Source organism: Jaculus jaculus, chromosome 12 (assembly GCF_020740685.1).
Source record: "Jaculus jaculus isolate mJacJac1 chromosome 12, mJacJac1.mat.Y.cur, whole genome shotgun sequence".
Taxonomy (NCBI): domain Eukaryota; kingdom Metazoa; phylum Chordata; class Mammalia; order Rodentia; family Dipodidae; genus Jaculus; species Jaculus jaculus.
The window spans coordinates 92,835,319-92,854,710 of NC_059113.1; the positions used below are offsets into that span (position 1 = coordinate 92,835,319).

At 44.0% G+C, this 19,392-nt stretch overlaps 1 protein-coding gene and 1 long non-coding RNA gene across 10 annotated transcripts in view; one reads left to right on the plus strand and one right to left on the minus strand.

Annotated features, from left to right (window-relative positions):
- Positions 1 to 697: 697 nt before the first annotated feature.
- Positions 698 to 2,700, minus strand: LOC123453653. The gene is made up of 2 exons (XR_006632910.1): positions 2,366 to 2,700; positions 698 to 1,086 (listed from the first exon to the last, which is right to left on the minus strand). It is a non-coding gene; the product is annotated as an uncharacterized LOC123453653 (long non-coding RNA).
- The window catches only part of Slc10a7 (solute carrier family 10 member 7), a 278,502-nt gene continuing 261,031 nt past the window's right edge, over positions 1,922 to 19,392 (plus strand). For 5 of the 9 annotated variants that reach the window (XM_045130907.1, XM_045130908.1, XM_045130909.1 and 2 more), the window contains exons 1-3: positions 1,922 to 2,249; positions 11,094 to 11,176; positions 19,122 to 19,258. In XM_045130907.1, the coding sequence (XP_044986842.1) occupies positions 2,150 to 2,249; positions 11,094 to 11,176; positions 19,122 to 19,258 (320 nt within the window). In that variant the 5' untranslated portion in view covers positions 1,922 to 2,149. The remainder of the gene's footprint in view (positions 2,250 to 11,093; positions 11,177 to 19,121; positions 19,259 to 19,392) is intronic. The other 4 variants (XM_045130913.1, XM_045130912.1, XR_006632909.1 and 1 more) reach the window with 1 other exon arrangement.

Genomic DNA, 19,392 nt, shown 5'->3' on the forward strand with positions numbered 1-19,392 from the left:
GTCACTAGGCTGGAGGAGGTGTCACTGGGTGGTCCAGCCCTAAGGGGTGGGGGTGGATTTGAATCTAAAGATATGCAAAGTGACTGGAGTTTCTAAAGTGTGCTGTGTCTGGGCTTTTAGATTTTGCAAGTGTGTGTCTTTAACCATTGAGTCATCTCTCCAGCCCAAGGCATTATTTCTTTTTGTTTTGAGGTAGGGTCTTCTTACAGCCTAGGCTGACCAGAATGCACTATGTACTCTCAGGCTGGCCTTGAAGTCAGGGATCCTCCTACCTTGGCCTCCGGAGTCCTGAGTGCTGGGATTAAAGGCTTGATCTAGCATACTCGGCCTAAGGCATTGTTTCATCCCCCCTCCCAAAAAGATAGCGAGAGAAAGGGCACCCCAGGGCCTCCAGCTGCTGCAAAGGAACCCAGATGCAAGTGCCACCTTGGGCATCTGACTTTGTGTAAGTACTGGGAAATTGGAACCTCGGTTCTTTGGCTTTGTGGGCAAGTGCTTTAACCACTAAGCCATCACTCCAGCCCTCAAGTCATTGTTTCTTAACCTTGGTAACTGCTATAGGAAAATGATTATGTTATAAATTTTACTTCATATAACTCCATTTACCTTGTGACTACCTTAGAAAGAACAGCGGCTTTTTATCACATTTCATGCGCCCTTTTCTCTGCAAGGTAAATTGTTTAGTGTCACCAGCATCTCTCTATAAATTCTCTTTATTTTGGGATTAACTTTTCTTCATGTATAATTACTAGATGTTTGCAACTAACAGCTCCGCGGCTAGGAGCAGCTTCGTTTTTTGAATAACAAGTCCCATCATCAAGATGTTCAATTAACCAGAGGGAATTAATTGCATGATGAGTTTCTTTCAAGGGTTGAATGAATTCAGAATTAAGGTCTTCCATCTTCAAGAAGCTCTTTCGAACCTTAAACCCCACTGTGAGCCATTCAGGTAGCAGATGCGAGGCTCCTTCAAAAGGCCACACGATGTTCTGTGACTTTATTCGCGTGCATTAACAGGATGAGTGGACGCTCTCTCAGGTGGGCAGGGCGGAAGTCCATTCAGGAAACTACCAAAGTCACAGGTTACTAGAAAGCATTGCAAAGAAAAACAGGGTTAGGGACGTCAGAGTTCCCACCTTCAGTGTCAACCCTTTTGCATCCCTAGAGCAAGAGCCATTGGTGGGGCAGCTCGGGCTGAGGTCCAGGGAGATGCTCCTAGCGCGCCCTGGGGACCCTGCTCCACCCACCGTAGGAGGGAAGAGCGTGCAGCACTCCGGTGCTCTCGGGAAACCCATCTACCCCGAACTCAGGCGTCGGCCCGGCGACTAGTTTTCAATGCACTCTCGGAGCTGACGGCTCCCGGGGTGCAAAGCTCCTTTCCCGCGCTCACCGACCAGCGCGACTGACGCTGCAGCTCCCGCGGGGAACCCGGAGTCCAGGTCCTCCCCTCCCCCCGCGCTACGTCAGCGCGGACGCCGGGAAGCGTCGTAATGTCCTGATAAGCTGCGCACCATCCCCTCACCCTCAGCATCCCGCCTGCGCAGCTCCAACGGGGAAATACCCGTCCCAACCTCACGCCTGCCCATCGCAGAGCCTGGGAGCGGATCTCCGTGCGCACACGCGCGGCTCGGCGCGAGTGTGCTTAACGGAGACTTTGGGAGTCCGGGATATCCTGCCACGCTTCCCTTCCTTTTCCCGGTTTAGCCAGGAGCTTGGGCAGATCTGTCCTAAAAAGGATTCAAGCAGCCCACCGCAGTGGCCAGGGTGCCCTCCCAAGGTGTGTCCGCGTTCTGATGCTCTGCGCTTGGGATACCAGGGGCAAGGAGACCGGGGGCGGGGGGGCGGGGTGGAGAGCGGGGTCGCGAGCGAGTGCGCGTCTCTTCGGAGGCGCGTGGTAGTGATGGCGGCGCTCAGCGAGGCTTCGGCGTCACTGGATACTAGGAGTCCCAGCGCTGCCCGGAGCCGCCGGGGCCAACCCCCGTCTCTGCTCGTCTAGTTTGCGGGTGGCGACTCGACTCGCTACTGCTGCATGTCTGCAGGCACCGAGGAAAGTGTGCAGTGGCCCCGGGGATCGAGGCGTCGCCGCTTGCAGAGGAAGCGAGGCAAACACATAAACAGAACCCACCCGCCCTAACCAGAGACCGGCGACATGAGGCTGCTGGAGAGGATGAGGAAGGAGTGGTTCCTGGTGGGCATCGTGCTGGCCATCGGCGCCGCCAAGCTGCAGCCGGGGGTCGGGGTGAACGGGGGTGAGTAACCTCCGCCGCTCGCCCGCTTCACAACGGAGCTGTCCCCTCCCTGCGAAGCCATCGCCTGTCCCCCCCACCCCCACCCCTCCACCCCTTCCCCATCCCCACCCACTCACCAGCCTGGCGTGTGTCCCTTCATTGATTGATTTTATAGTTGCCAGCCAGCGAGGGGGACGTGTGATTAGGGATGGGGCCGAGGACCTGGAGCCCTGGACCACGCTCAGCCCTTACTCCTGTCTTCACAGTGGCATCGTGTCCCCAAGGGACTCTAGGCTGCCTGGCAGCTCCTTCGCCGCCTTTGGGGTGGACAAGTTAGACTTTGTGGCCCTCACGTTGGACAGTGATGGTGGCCACTCCAGAAACTCCCAAGGCGACCGACTACTGACTGACACGTTGCACTCTCTCATTTACAGGACGCTACTTCCGCGTGCTGCTGGGATTCGGTTCTGCACCAGCAATCTAACAGATGGGGACTGTGTTAGACTGTGCAGAAGTGTGTGTTTTGGCAAGGGCATGGTGGATGGACTGAAAGCTCACTCAGATCTTTGAATAGTGGGCGCTTTGTCATGTGGCCCGTGGACTCAGGTGGGGACGCTTGGGAAGTGTCATTGGCCCTTTATAAGTTCCCACCCCCACCACCTTAGACAAGCTTCATCTACTCTTCATAGACGTTAATTGGGTTCCACCTTCTCCATTCCAAGCTCATGACAGATTGAGTGCATAAATCATACAATAGGAGCAAACAAGGGCAGCGCTTTTGCAAGTAGGAAGTGCTCCTGGGGGAACTGTGAAGTTGTCTGCACCTTTTTGTTAAGCCTTGATGGAAGTAAATGAAATGCTATCTCTGGAGAACACTGGCTCTTTTTCTTCCCCTTGCCCCCAGTTCCTCCTCTTAGAAGTAGCCTTTTGAATCATTTTGAATGGAATTGCTAAACATGATGTGGATATGTACGCGCTTCTTTTTGTCATAGTTTTCCCTCTTACACTCAACACAGTGCAAAATGTGTACAATGTGTAACTAAGAATAAATCTCAAGTTTATTTCTAACCGTTATCCTTCTAAAGATACCAGTTTCTCACCTGCTTTTTCTTTTCTTTTTTCTTTCCTCCTTCCTTCCCTCCCTTACTCCCTCCCTCCTTCCCTTCCTTTTCTTTCTGACACAGCCTTTCTGTGAGCTTTGGAGGAAACTTTGTTGGTTTCAAATTCTGTCAGATAAGAACCCCTGGTCTCAGAGCTGAGTCCTCCGAATTGGAGTTCTAGTGCCCATGTTGTGACTTGAAACTCACTTCACTAGTTCCAGTTAGTTCACCAGTTACGGGTGGTTTATGATTTTGGTCGTGATTTATGATCTCGTTGAAATCTGTAGGAGCTAGGTTTGGCAAAGCATGTTACCTTAAGTTCCCTGAATGATGTACGGACAGGAAGGTTGTTGGATGGGGAATCATTTCCCTAGGGTTTCTTGCAACAGTAGATAAGAGTTGGATGCTGTTATTTTGATTGTTCTCTTGGGCTCTGCTTACTAAAGTTCTGGTACATTATTGTGTATATGTGTGTATGTATGTATGTGTATGTGTGTGTGTGTGTGTATTTATATGGTATATATGTTTATATACTATATATATAGTATATTATTGTGTATATAAGTGTGTTATCCTGGGACTGGAGAGATGGCTTAGTGGTTAAGGCACTTGCTTGCAAAGCCTAAGTACCCAGATTCAATTCTCCAGGACTCACATAAGCCAGATGCACAAGGTGGCGCATACATTTGGAGTTCATTTGCAGGCCCTGGCATACCCATTCTCTCTGTCTCTCCCTCTCTTTCTCACTCTCTCAAGTAAATAAATGAAGAAGATATTAAAAAAAAAAATGAAGTGTTTTCTTAATTTCACCAGTCCTTATGATGGTAATATTTCGTCACCATCATTATTGTTATTATTAATTTTGCTTAATTATACAGAAGTAAAAGCAGAATGTTAAAATCTAGAGGGGACTTTTTTTTTTCTTGGATTTTTGAGGTAGGGTCTCTCTCTAGCCAAGGCTGACCTGGCATTCACTATGGAATCTCAGGGTGGACTTGAACTCACGACACTCCTCCTACCTCTGCCTCCCGAGTGGTGGGATTAAAAGTGTACGCCACCACGCCTGATTTAGAGGGGACTTTTAAAGTGTTTTAAGCCAATATGCCACTTTATTCTTTTTTTGTTGGTGTTCCGATGTTGGGGAGTGAACCCAGGGTTTCATACATGCTGAATATAAACTCTTACCATGTGAGCAACTCCCTCAGGGTCCCCCCATGTTTCTCTTGTACTGAAAGATGCTCAGGCCTGAGGCCAGGTGGTTCTTTCAAGGTTAAGTCAGTTTAGAGACAAGGAATAACTAGAGACCAGTCTTTCATTATACCAAAGACAAAATCTATAATATTGTTTTTGGCAAGAAAAGGATTAAAGGTAAATAACCCTTATGAAGAACAGCCCTATGGATTAAAGACAGTTTCCATGCTCTGGTTTTTAACCCAGGGAAGCAGGGAAGAATGAGCTTATATTAGACAACAACATATTCATGTGATTTCTTCCATAGCTCTCCATGTATAAAAGTTATTTGAGATTAAAAAAAAAATCATTTGAAAGCTGGGCGTGGTGGTGCACACTACATAGTGAATTCCAGGTCAGCCTGGGCTAGAGAGAGACCTACCTCAAAAATAAAACAAAACAAAATAAAAAATGGTTTTTTTTTTTTTTTGTTTTTGTTTGAGAAAGAAAGAGAGGGAATGTACACACCAGGGCCTCTTGTCTCTGCCAGTGAACTCCAGATTCATGCACTACTTTGTGTGTCTGGCTTTAATTATTTATTTGCAAGCAGGGAGATACAGATAGACAGCCAGGGAGGAGAGAGAGAGAGAGAGAGAGGGAAAGAGGGTGTGGGGGTGGGTGGGTTGGTGTGGGTGTACCAGGGCCTCTGGTCACTACAAATGAACTCCAGATGCATGTGCCACCTTGTAGGTATTGGGGAATCGAACTTGGTTGATTAGGCTTTATAGGCAAGTGCCTTAACTGCTGAGCCATCTCTCAAGCCCTGTGGCTGGCTTATGTGGGGACTGGGGAACCAAACCCAGGACTAGCAGACTTTGCAAGCAAGCACCTCTAATCACTGAGCCAGCTCCCTGGTCCTAAAAGTTACTTTAATAAGAAATCAGCAGCTGGATGTTGTGGTGCATGCCTTTAATCCCAGCACTCCGGAGGCAGAGGTAGGAGGATCGCCTTGAGTGTGAGGCCACCCTGAGACTACAGAGTGAATTCCAGGTCAGCCTGGGCTAGAGCAAGATGTTCGCTCAGATAGCTTAATTCTTAGTTTGCTGTTCTTTTCACTTAGTTACATTTCCTTTAAAATTATATAGAACAAGGTTTAAAAAAAAAAGCCATAGTAGATGTAAGGTGATTGTGAGGTGTAGCTCATCTGTTCTGATGTGACCTAGGGAAGCCCTGAGCTGTCACATGCATTCAACACTGCTTTTTTTTTTTTTCCCTTCGAAGTAGGGTCTCACTCTAGCCCGGGTTGACCTGGAACTCACTATGCAGTCATAGGTTGGCCTTGAACTCACGGCGATCCTCCTACCTCTGCCTCCCAAGTGCTGGGATTAAAGGCATGCGCCACCACGCCCGGCAGTACTGTGCTTTTGAGTCTTGGGAGTAGAAGGGCTTCCTCCATCGGAACTACGGAGGAAGTGTGTCATGGCCGCTTGTGTCTTAAATTATTGGCATTAATGAGACAGTCCTGAAAAGGAAGCCTGGTTTTCCACCAAAACACAACCCAAGCACCTGGAAGGTGTCTCAGTGGTTAAAGCACTTGCTGCCCAAGTGTGAGGATGTGAGTTTGGATCTCCAGAACAAACAAAAAGCTGGCCATGGTAGCGTGCTTCTGTAATTACAGTGCTGCACATGGGTGTTCTCTCTTTCTCTCTCTCTCTCTCTCTCTTAAAAGAGAAACAACCCGGAACATGCTATAAGCTGAAGTATATATTATCTTGACTTAGAATATTTTAGATCATGTTTGGAAGTGAAATCTACTGTGGTAATAAGGGGCTTCTGTAGAAAGGTAATAGTTCCTTGCATTTTTTAAATTTTTGGCCTTTTGAAGTGGGGTCTTGCCCTCTAGCCTAGGCTGACTTTGTAGCTTAGGCTGGCCTGGAACTCACAGAGGTCCTTCTGCCTCAGCCTCCTGGGATTACAGGCATAAGCCACCATGCCTACATACTCCTTGCATTGTTAAAGGTTTCAAAAGAGTTTCTTGCCAGGCATGGTGGCGCACACCTTTAATCCCAGCACTTGGGAGGCAGAGGTAGGTGGATTGCCATGAGTTCGAGGCCACCCTGAGACTACATAGTGAATGCCAGGCCAGTCTGAGCTAGAGTGAGACCCTACCTCAAAAAAACCAAAAAACAAAGAAACAAACAAAAAATCAAAAGAGGTTTTATTGTGTTTTTGTTTGTTTGTTTGTTTTGTTTTGTTTTTAATTAAAAAGTGTGGGTGAGGAGTGGGGAGATGACCCAGTTGAGAAAGTGCTTACCATGCAGGAATGAGGATCCAAGTTTGCATCTCCATCTCTAGGTTATTTTGGTGACCCGGAGGTTCTAATTATTGGCCTGGGAATGGGCCAAGTATCATTGTTACATCTCAGTTTCAACTCCTTCTGTGAAAATATTTGCCAAGAGTTAATTCTGCTCTGGGTGACCTCTAGTTCTGTGTTCCCAGATTGGCCATCTGTTGGCCTATCCGTTGACTGTCTGTCTCAGAGGGCTTTTAGAGCTCCCTAATTCCTCCTTCCTACAGGGGTGTTGTAAGTAACCCTGGACTATACTCACTAGGACCTTTCCTGAATATTCAGATGTGCTTTGGTTTTGAAAGCGAGTGTATTTTTCTACCAGGTACTTTGCCTCTAGGATTTAGGCCACTGGAAGTTTGAGATTTTCTGATGAATTATGCTAATTAGTTAATAGCTCTATTTGTTTTTTTATACCTTTTCATCTGATTTATTATTTATTTATTAGAGATAGAGAAAAAGATAGATAGATAGATAGATAGATAGATAGATAGATAGATAGATAGAGAATGGGTGCGCCAGGGCCTCCAGCCATTGCAAATGAACTCCAGATGCATGTGCCACGATGTGCATCTGGCTTATGTGGGGCCTGGAGAATGGAACCTGGGTCCTTAAGCCCTATAGGCAAGTGCCTTAACTGCCAAGCCATCTCTCCAGCCCTTTATACCTTTTTCTATGTAGTGCTGGGAATCAAACTCAGGCCCTCTCAGGCCCTTGTGTTTGCATAGCAAGCACTCTTTTCTACTGGGTCATCTCTCTAGTCCTAGTTAATAGTTCTGTTCACTTATATATTTATGTATGGAGTGTGGGAAGAATTAAAAAGTAAAGTTATTTGGGGCTGAGGATCACAGTGGTTGCCTAGAACGTGCAAGGCCCTGAATTCCCAACACTTCTTCTTCTTTTTTTTAATTAATTTATTTATTTGCAAGGGGGGAAAAAGAGAATGAATGGGTGTGCCAGGGCTTACGGACACTGCAAATGAATTCCAGGTGCGTGCACCACCTTGTGCATCTGGCTTTACATGGGTTCTAGGGAATTGAACTGGGCCATCAGGTTTTTCAAGTAAGTGCCTTTAACCTCTGAGTCATCTCTCCAACTTGAGGTTTTGTTTCCTATATTCAGTGTTTGTATTGTAAATGCCTAGACATCATAGGTGCTTAATATTTATTTCTTTTTTTCTCAATTTTTATAAACATTTTTCATGATTATAAAAAATATCCCATGGTAACATCCTCCCCGCCCTTTCCACTTTGAAATTCCACTCTCCATCATATCTCCTCCCCATCTCAATCAGTCTCTCTTTTATTTTGATGTCATGATCTTTTCCTCCTCTTATGATGGTCTTGTGTAGGTAGTGTCAGGCACTGTGAGGTCATGGATATGCAGGCCATTTTGTGTCTGGAGGAGCATGTTGTAAGGAGTCCTACCCTTCCTTTGGCTCTTACATTCTTTCTGCCACCTCTTCCGCAATGGACCCTGAGCCTTGGAAGGTATGATAGAGATGTTACTCAGTACTCCAGTCACTTCTTTCCAGCACTGTGATACCTCTGAGTCATCCCAAGGTCACTGCTATCCGAAAAGAAAAGATTTCTCTACCCAAAGTGAGAATAGCATTAATATAAGGGTATAAATATTAAGAGAAGTGCTTACTGGGCAGTTTGATAAGCATAGTATATACACTTATCCAGACATCAGCAGATGTTACACCCCCAGGGCTCATAACTCCCTCTGTTTTAAGTTTTCAGGATCAGGGATGTATTCCCCCCCATGGAGTGGGCCTCCAGTCCAGTTAGAGGGCAGTTGGTTTCCACCATGACAGACGTGCCACTATTGCACCTGTTGGCTCATTTGGCCTGGCTGGCCAATTATAAGGCTTGCAGTGTCCACTGTTGAGTATCTTCACTGGTGGCATCTCTTTCTCCCATTGAACTACACGTAGAATGGCTTCTTCCAGCTTTCTGTCAGCTGGTCTACATGGAGGAGGTTATCAGCTCAGTTCCAGCAGGATTTCCCAGTGGTTTTGCAGCCCAAGTATGGAGTCTTCAGCAATAGGGTCTTACCATCTATTCCTGGTAGGAAACCAAGGGCCTCAGCAAAATATTTATTTCTTGAATGACTGAAAAGCGATTTCTTTCAGACTTTTCAGAGTCTGGTCTTCCCTCCATTGGTCAGGTAGTATGTGTAGATAGAGTGGAGGGTTTGAAGCGTGGAGAAGGCATGACCTCTGTGGTTTTGTTGTTTTCTTTGGAACAAACCAGCTTAGCAACAAATTACCTCTGAAGCATCTTAGAACAGGAGTTTATTTGCCTATGGTTCTGGAGACCAGAAGCCCAAAATGATTCTTCAAAGGCTCTGGTGATATAACCTTTCTTGCTGCTTCTAGCTTGTGGTGATTAGTGCTGTCCTTGGCTTATAGTATTGTATATGTAGTATTGCGACTGTAATTGTTGCCCCTGCCTTCACGGTATGTGTGTGACTGTATACCAACATCCCTCTTGTAAGAATACCCATCCTTGGGGCAGGAGGGATGGCTTAACGGTTAAGGTGCTTGCCTGTGAAACCAAAGGACCCAAGTTCGATTCCCCAGGACCCACAGAAGCCAGCTGCACGAAGTGACGCATGTGTCAGGAGTTCATTTGCAGTGACTGGAGGTGCTGGTGCGCCTATTCATTCTCTCTCTCTCTCCCCTCTTTCTCTCTCTCTCAAGTAAATAAATAAAAATGAAATATATTTTAAAAAAGAATACCAGTCCTTGGAGTTAGGGGTTGTCACTAAATAGTAATATACTTGCCAAGTGGGTGTGAGACACTGGGAACCATCCTCAGTCCTACCAGCAAGCAAACAAAGAAACAAGTCATTGGATAAGTCAACCACTCATGCAACAAGACCTCCTATGAGCTTCAGTTTACCTGCAGTGGTCCTCTTTTCAAAGAAGGTCCCAGTCACCCGTTCTGGACAGACATGGAGTTCAAGGAGGCATTACTCAGTCCCTGGCAGGAAAACTAAATAGTGTGTACCAGGGCTTCTCAGCCTGAGTATTAGTGACATTTGGACATCACAGTTTGTTTGGAATGTTTTATTCCTCCCAGAATTTTTTAGGTGTACTGGATGTCAGTAGTATGGGCTACCCCTACACCCTCACCCCAAGGTGTGGCAACCAAAAATTTCCTAACATGGCCAAATATCGGTTGAGGGAGCAATTTTTATTTTTTTTCAAGGTAGGGCCTCACGCTAGCCCAGGCTGACCTGGAATTCACTACGGAGTCTCAGGGTGGCCTCGAACTCACAGCGATCCTCCTACCTCTGCCTCCCGAGTGCTGGGATTAAGGGTGTACGACACCACGCCCGGCTCAGATTTTCACTCTGAAGAACCATTTGTATACCACTTTCCTCAGAACTGCATATTCAAATAAAGTGTTGGTTCTAATATGAGGACTTGTGTTACAAGTTATAAATGAGAATTTAAATAATAGAGTGGCCTCTGTGGTCCCCATGGCATTAATATGTGTGCAGAGAAGATTTGCTGGAAGACAAGGACCAGGTCTGTCTCGTTCACCACAGTGTGCCTGGCCTAGCACTAGTCAATGATTTAAGTCATGTTAATATATCTTTAGCTATTTTGTGACCACTGTCTCATTCACATAGTAAGCACTCAGTCCATGTTGCTGTGATGCATACTCTTGGATAGGGTTGAAAATACGCATGAATACAAGCTTTTATTTCTATTATCCTAAAAGTTGTAATATTTTTATGCTGAATTGGATGAGGTAACCTTTTCCACTAATTCGCCCCTTGGGTTTGGGGGCATCTTTATTGTTATGCAGCAATACTGTGGTAGGGACGTTTGAGTCTAGACTGAAGGCTGTTGCATGCCTCTTGCCCTGTGAGCTCTTGATTCCTCTGAACTAAGATAATGTGCTGAACCAAAAAGCCATGGTCAGTGCTCTCTGGAATTAGGCTACATCACAGCAAGTGCTTCACTTTATGGGGATAACAGGACATGAAGAGTAATGCAAATATTTAACGGATTTTTGTGTGTGTTTTTTAATCTTCTTTCATACCAAGTTACCTATCATAAAGTCTGTCCTTTAAAATTATTTTGTTAACAATTTTCATACCTGTACATAGTATATTTTGTTCACAATCTCCCAGTACCTTCTTTTGTCCCCCCTTCCTGCATCCCCCTCCCACTTGAACCCCATCTTTGCAAATTCTTTTCTAACAAATAACCCATCTCTCTCTTTTTAGGCCCACTGAAACCAGAAATAACTGTGTCCTACATTGCTGTTGCAACGATATTCTTTAACAGTGGACTGTCACTAAAAACAGAGGTACTGTCACTTAGGGCACATAAGAAATACTGTGGAAAATGTAATTTGTACTTAGTGGCTTGAAATTTCAGGGTCCTTTTGTAACATCATCTGTAGCAAGTCTGAGGGCTTCGCTGCCACAGAAGATTATTTGGATTGCTTCTATATAGAAACCACCATGCCCGGCTCAATTCCAGCTGGTTTTTGTTGTTGTTGTTTTTTGGTTTTTGAGGTAGGGTCTTACCATAGCCCAGCTGACCTGGAATTCACTATGTAGTCTCAAGGTGGCCTTGAACTCATAGTGATCCTCTTTCCTTTGCCTCCCAAGTGCTGGGATTTAAGGTATGTGCCACCATGCCCAGCTCAATTTCTTTCTTTCTTTCTTTCCTTTTTGTTTTTTTTTTTTGAGGTAGGGTCTCACTAGCCCAGGCCTTTCTGGAATTCACTATGGAGTCTCAAGATGGTCTTGAACTCTTGGTGATCCTCCTACCTCTGCCTCCTGAGTGATGGGATTAAAGGCATGCGCCACCACGCCCAGCTTTTAAAAAAAATTTAAATAAATATTATTTATACAAACAAATCATTATTAGAGTGACTGGGCATCCTGTGTGAACACCAGAATTCTAAGGTTGGGTCAAGATGTGTGTGCTCTGTGGTACAGAAAACACTTGCCTCACTGTAGCACTGGTCTGATCTGGCTTGGAGCTCTTCCAGGTGCCTTTGGCCAGGGGTCTTTTGGGACAGTTACCTTATTGAAGTTTTCTATACAAGGACTGCATCCTAACTACACCCCATGGCACCCATTTAATGACTACAGTTGGTGCTTATGCTATTGTGACTCTTACAAGAGACTTGATGTCCTTTACACCTTACCTTTATTTTTGTTTATTTATTTATTTATTTATTTATTATTTTGAGGTAGGGTTTCATTCTAGTCCAGGCTGACCTGGAATTCACTATGGAGTCAGGATGGCATTGAACTTATGGTGATCCTCCTATCTCTGCCTTCCGAGAGCTGGCATTAAAGACGTGTGCCACCACACCTGACAATGCCTCAGCTTCTTAGTTAATGTTGTTCTCTATTTCTCTATAGCAAGAGTTGAAGAAGGAAGCCTGCCACAGCGATCAGCATTTCTCTAAGGACAAACTTCCCTAAGTACTTAGGACACTTTTAGAGTAGTTCAGCTAATTTGGAGCTACTGGTGAAATGCCTTGGCCTCTGTGTTTATTACAGGATCTAAGTAGCCATCAAGCATTTCCTCTATCAAAGACTCTTTTCAAACCAAAACAACATTAAGTCATTTTCAGGAGCCACTTAACTTACGCTGTGCTAGACTGCATCACTGAATCATGCTGGACCATTTCTAAGCCCAGCGCTTTTCCTGGGTAGCCACTCAGTTATAAATTCGGAAGTAGCAGCACTCTTGTTATTCATTTCCTAGTTAGGAATCCTAAATTTCAACGGGAACTACAGTTTCTGGGTCTTACCGGATCCTAGAACAGAGCACAGCAAGCCAGGGTCACAAAACCATAGGAATAGGGAGGAAGTCGAGAAAGACGAATATTGCTGCTCTCTCTCCTTTTTATACACTTCAAGACTCTGCTCATGGAATGGTGTTGTTTCCCGCTAAAGTGGGTCTTCCCACGTTCCTTAACCGAGTCAAAATAATCCCTTATAGAGCCGGGCATGGTGGTGCAATGCCTTTAATCCCAGCACTCGGGAGGCAGAGGTAGGAAGATCACCATGGGTTCAAGGCTACCCTGAGACTAGAGTGAATTCCAGGTTAACCTGAGCTAGAGTGAGGCCCTACTTGAAAAACCAAAAAAAAAAAAAAAAAGAAATCCCTTATAGATTTCCACAAAGGCTAACCTAATCTACATAACCCCTCACAACTGACTATAGGTCCTGTCAAGGTGTATAAACCAGTATAAACCGTCACATTCCTTAAGTTCTTTTAAAAATAGAACTTGACCTGCATTACATGGAATAAATACAGTGTCACAGAGAGCCAACTTTTGTTTTTCCTTGTAGCATACTTGAATATATGCACCTGTATTTGACATGGATATGTATGGAATAGTACAGTTTGGGGCTTTTGAGAATTTACTCGATCTTGCTGTTCTGGTTTTACCTTCTTTTATTTTTGTGGTTATATGAAGAAGATAGGAAATGTGCAGTATTGGGTAATTTTGTGGGACAGTTTTAAAAGTGTTTCTTAGAAACACTTCATGTCTGTGATTTACCTGTGGGTAAATGGTCCTTCGTGGTACAACATGGTAAGTCACTATCACTTGGCTGGTGGCTTCTTTACTGTACCACTGTTTTGCTGCATTTCAGTTTGTTTCTAATTATCATTTATTAGGCCACCTTCAATTTTCTAACAACATTTTTATACCTTTTTTCTTTTTTAATTTTTTTTAAAATTTTTACTAGCATTTTCCATGATTATAAAAAAAAATCCCATGGTAATTCCCTCCCTCTCGACACTTTCCCCTTTGAAATTCCATTCTCCATCATATTACCTCCCATCACAATTTAATTTCTATTTATTTATTTAGTTTTTAGTTTTTTGAGGTAGGGTCTCACTTTAGCTGACCTGGAATTCACTATGGAGTCTCAGGGTGGCCTCGAACTCATAGCAATCCTCCTACCTCTGCCTCCCGAGTGCTGGGATTAAAGGCATGTATCACCGTGCCCGGCTTTGTTTATTTATTTTTATTTATTTGAGAGTGACAGACAGAGAGAAGAAGAGGCAGAGAGAGAATGTGTGCAGTAGGGCCTCCAGCCATAGCAAATGAACTCCAGAAGCATGTGCCACCTTGTACATCTGGCTTACGTAGGTCCTGGGGAATTGAGCCTTGAACTGGGGTCCTCAGGTTTCACAGGCAAGTGCTTAACTGCTAAGCCATCCTTCTAGCCCCTTATACCTTTTTTCATAGGAATATTAGAAAAAATAGAAATAGATGCCATTACCATCCATGTCGTTTTAAATTTTTCCTAACCATTTTTATATAGATGTTATTTAAAAAATATTTATTTGCTTAGTTATTTATTTATAATTAATTTTTATTAACAACTTCCATGATTGTAAACAATATCCCATGGTAATGCCCTCACTCCCCTCATTTTCCCCTTTGAAACTCCACTCTCCACCATATCCCCTCTCCCTCTCAATCAGTCTCTCTTTTATTTTGATGTCATGATCTTTTCCTCCTATTATGATGGTCGTGTGTAGGTAGTGTCAGGCACTGTGAGGTCATGGATATCCAGGCCATTTTGTGTCTGGAAGAGCATGTTGTAAGGAGTCCTACCCTTCCTTTGGCTTTTACATTCTTTCTGCCACCTCTTCCGCAATGGACCCTGAGCCTTGGAAGGTGTGATAGAGATATTGCAGTGCTGAGCACCCATCTGTCACTTCTCCTCAGCACCGTGGTGCCTTCTGAGTCATCCCAAGGTTACTGTCATCTGAAAAGAGAAGGTTCTCTACCAAAAGTGAGAGTAGCACTAAGTTATGGGTATGAACATTAAGAGAAGTGCTTACTGGAAAGTTTGGTGAGCATAGTGTATACATTTAGCCAGACAGCAGAAGACATTACACCCCTAAAGGCTCATGACTACCCCTGTTGTAGGTTTTCAGTGTCAGGGATGTATTCCCTCCCATGGAGCAGGCCTCCAGTCTAATTAGAGGGCAGTCAGTTTCCACCATGACAGACGTACCACTGTTGCACCCGTTGGCTCATTTAGCCTGGCTGGCCAAATATAAGGCTTGCTGTGTCCAGTGTTGAGTATCTTCACTGGTGATTTTTCTCTCTCCCATTGAACTGCATGCAGAATGGCTCTTTTAGCTTTCTGTCAGCTGGTCTACATGGAGGAGGTTATCAGCTCAGTTCCAGTAGGATTTCTCAGTGGCCTTGCAGCCCAAGTATGTGGAGTCTTCAGCAATATTAGTTATTTATTTTGAGGTAGGGTCTCATTCTAGCCCAGGCTGATCTGCAATTAGTCTCAGGATGGCTTTGAACTCACAGTGATCCTCTTACTTCAGCCTCCTGAGTGCTGGGATGAAAGGCTTGTGCCACCATGCCAGCCTAAAATATTTATTCTTAAAAATAAAAGTGCTGGGCATGCTGGCACATACCTTTCATCTCAGCACTTGGGAGCAGAGGTAGAAGGATGGCCATGAGTTCGAGGTTACCCTGAGACTACACAGTAAATTGAAGAGCAGCTTGGGCTAGAGTAAAACCTTAACCTCGGGCTGGAGAGATGGCTTAGCGGTTAAGCGCTTGCCTGTGAAGCCTGAGGACCCCGGTTCAAGGCTCGGTTCCCCAGGTCCCACATTAGCCAGATGCACAAGGGGGCACACACATCTGTAATTCATTTGCAGAGGCTGGAAGCCGTGGCACGCCCATTCTCTCTCTCCCTCTATCTGTCTTTCTCTCTGTGTCTGTCACTCTCAAATAAATAAATAAAATTAAAAAAAAAAAAAACCCTTAACCTTGAAAAACAAAAAATTATGTATGTACATACATATGTATATATACTTGTAGACATATACATACATGCCCATAATCTTATACTAACATTATCACATAATTTAATACTATTAAATTTTTAATTTATCATTATATTTTAAAGTCAAATGTCTTAACATGTTGTTTACTTTGATAAGCGTATGATTTACTCACATAACTCAGGATCAAAATACATGCAAGCACATGTGATAGAAAATCTTCATTTCAGTTTTCCAACACTTAGTTCTTTTCTTTTTTTGGGGGGGGGAGTTTGAGGTACGGTCTCACTGTAGCCCAGGCTGACCTGCAATTCACTATGTAGTCTCTGGGTGGCCTCGAACTCATGGTGATCCTCCTACCTCTGCCTCCCAAGTGCTGGGATTAAAGGTGTTCACCACCACGCCCGGCTATAGTTCTTTTCTTTTGAGAAAACTAGTTTTACACATTGCTTGATATCTTTCCAGTGATGCTCTAAGCAAAACATATGCACAAGTATTCTACCTGTGCTACAAATTTTAATATTAATTAATAGATTTAGTATTGGTACCTTATCTTACTTCCTTTATGTATCTCATAGATTGTTTTATATCAACACACAAAGAGCCCCATTTTCTTGGGGCTGGAGAGATGGCTTAGCAGTTAAGGCATTTGCCTGCAAAGCCAAAGGACCTTGGTTTGATTGCCCAGGACCCACGCAAGCCAGATACACAAGGGGGCACATGCATCTGGAGTTTGTTTGCAGTGGCTGGAGGCCCTGGTGTGCCCATTCTCTCTCTGCCTCTCTCTCTCTCAAATAAACAAATAAAATATTTTAACAAAAAGAGCCCTATTTTCTCATCTGCCAACTAGTATGCTATCGTATGACTGCAGCCCACTATATTTTACTTGTCTTCTGTTGATAGGCATTAGGTGATGGGCAGGGTTTTGCTGGTACAAGCAAGTTGTACAAGATAACCTGAAAGCATGTCATTTTTCATACTTGAAAACACATGCAAAGATGACTTTCTGGAAGTGAAATTGCTGGCTCAAAGTCTATGTGCAGTTTCATTTATGACGGGCGTTCCATGTACTAGACTACACTTATGAGACTAGGGTATCAAGCCAGCCTCTCCCTTTCCTTCTTTCCCTCTCTCCCTGCTTCCCTCCCCTCCTCCTCTTCCTCCTTTCCCTGCCCCCACTGTCTGTGGTGCTGTGGATGGAATTCAATCTTCACACATGTGTGAGTGGCCAGTGCCGTACCACAGAGCCACAACCTGAGCCCAATACCGTGTTTACTTGCCAGATGATTTTCCATCAGCTATGGTAGTTGATACTCCTTTTGGTAGAATATGGGTAATTGGGTAATATCTCATAATCCTATAGCCTTTCAACGTGATCGCACATAACTCTCTTTATAACTTAACATAATCATCATTATACTTTAACTTATAGAATAGTGGTTATTACTATTTTGAGACAGGGTTTCTTCTATTCCACGCTGGTCTTGAACTAGCTGTGAAGTTGAGAACTTCTGGTCATTGTGATCTCTACTCCCAAGTGGTGGGGTGGGAATTACACACATGAGCCACTGTACCTAGTCTTTAGTGCTGGGGCTTGAACCCAGGCCTTCATGCATGCTAGGCAGGCCCTGTACCAACTTATGTCTAATATACACATGTATATAATATTATATATGTTATTCACTATGCTCCCAGCCAAATGTGGGATTTTTATTTTTTCCTCTCGGGCAGCTTGCTATGCTCTAGTAGAGGCAGGCTGGGCCTGGCAGTGTGCCCGAAATGGTCTTGATGCTGATCTTGGTTGCATGGTTATGTTCAAGCTCAATTTCTCAGCAGTAAAGTGGGGTAGTTATTTTCACCTAATGGAGTTGCGACAATTGAATGAGATCACCTATGTTTTTGGCAGGATTATGTTAGATCCTGGCATTTGGCTATTTCTCAATAAATGTCCACAAGTAAATGCAGTGAGCAGACAGTCATGAGAAAGGGAATCATCTTGAATTGTAGACCATCACGGAGGAAAACTAACAACTGATTTGTAGATTCAGTATCATCTTGCTAAATTGAGGTCTTCTAACTTTGGTATAATAGAGATTATTATATTTTGTTAAAATGTGATAAATTCTATTTATTTTATTTATTTATTTATTTTTTTTGAGAGAGAGGAAAGAAAGAGGCAGATAGAGAGAGAATGAATATGAGCATGCCAGGACCTCTAGCCACTGTAAATGAACTCCAGACACATGTGCCACCTTGTGCATCTAGCTTACGTGGATCCTAGGGAATTGAACATGGTTCCTTTGGCTTTGCATATAAGCACCTTAACCACTAGTTCATCTCTCTAGCCCATAGATTCTATTTTTTTTTTAATTCTGTTTGTTTATGAGAAAGAGATTGAGAGAGAGAAAATGGGCATGCCAGGGCATCTAGCCACTGTAAATGAACTCCAGATGCATGCGCCACCTTGTGCATCGGCTTACGTGGGTCCTGGGAAATCAAACTTGGTTCTTAGGCTTCGCAGGCAAGTGCCTTAAGCTCTAAGCCATCTCTCCAGCCCAAATTCCATTTTTGTTAAAGTGTGTGTGTGTGTGTGTGTGGCTTATGTACATGTGCGTGCTGGCATTCATGTCCTATGCACATGCATGTGGAGGCCGGAGGAGGAAGTTAAGTAACTTCCTCTGTTGTTCTTTACCATATTTCCTTTAGATGCATTCTTTCAGTGAACCTGGAACTTGTTAGTTTTTGGCTAGACTTGTTGACCGGTGGGCCTCAGCAAGCCTCTGTGCCCAGAGATTCTGCTCTCTCTATTCCCCTTGGAGCTGGGTTACAGGAATGTGAGGCCACACCTAGATTTTCTGTGGTTGCTAGGGATTAATTTAGGTCTTCATGTTTATACAGTTATCACTGTTACCCACTGGGCATATCCCCAGCTCCTATTTTTTTTTTTTTTTTTTTTGAGGTAGGGTCTCACTCTAGCCCAGGCTGACCTGGAACTCACTCTGTATTCTCAGGGTGGCCTCGAACTCATGGCGATCCTCCTACCTCTGCCTCCCAAGTGCTGGGATTAAAGGCGTGTGCCCCCACGCCTGGATCCAGCTCCTATTTTTGAAGGTTTTTTTTTTAAATGTAGGTAATTCTGGATGTTCACTTATAGTTTCAACAATTTTAAATCTATACTTATGCTATGTAAAGGTTACCTTTTGCTACATTGTCTAGAGTTTTAGAAATTGGGATTATATAGCATATTGTATACTGAAAGAAATTAGAACATTTCAGAAGTTTTATATGAAAGCATGTTATAATCATCACCCCTTTTCTCCTAATGGCCTTTCTCTTATGTATATATTGTTATAAGGAATAATTCAGAATTCAAAACTAACTCACGTAATGTTATTTTAGCAGCCATTTCTTTCAGAAATGATTTCCTTACCCTTGTTTTGTGTCCTTCGCTTTTCCAGGAGCTGACCAGTGCATTGGTGCATTTAAAACTGCATCTTTTCATTCAGATCTTTACGCTTGCATTCTTCCCAGCAGCAATATGGCTTTTTCTCCAGCTTTTATCCATCACACCCATCAATGAATGGCTTTTAAAAGGGTATGTTCAAATCTTTTTTTTTTTTTTTTAACTTATATTGATTTATTTGCAAGCAAAAAGAGAGATAGAAGAGAGACAGACAGAGAGAATGGATGAACCATGGCCTCTGACCACTGCAAATGAATTCCAGGTGC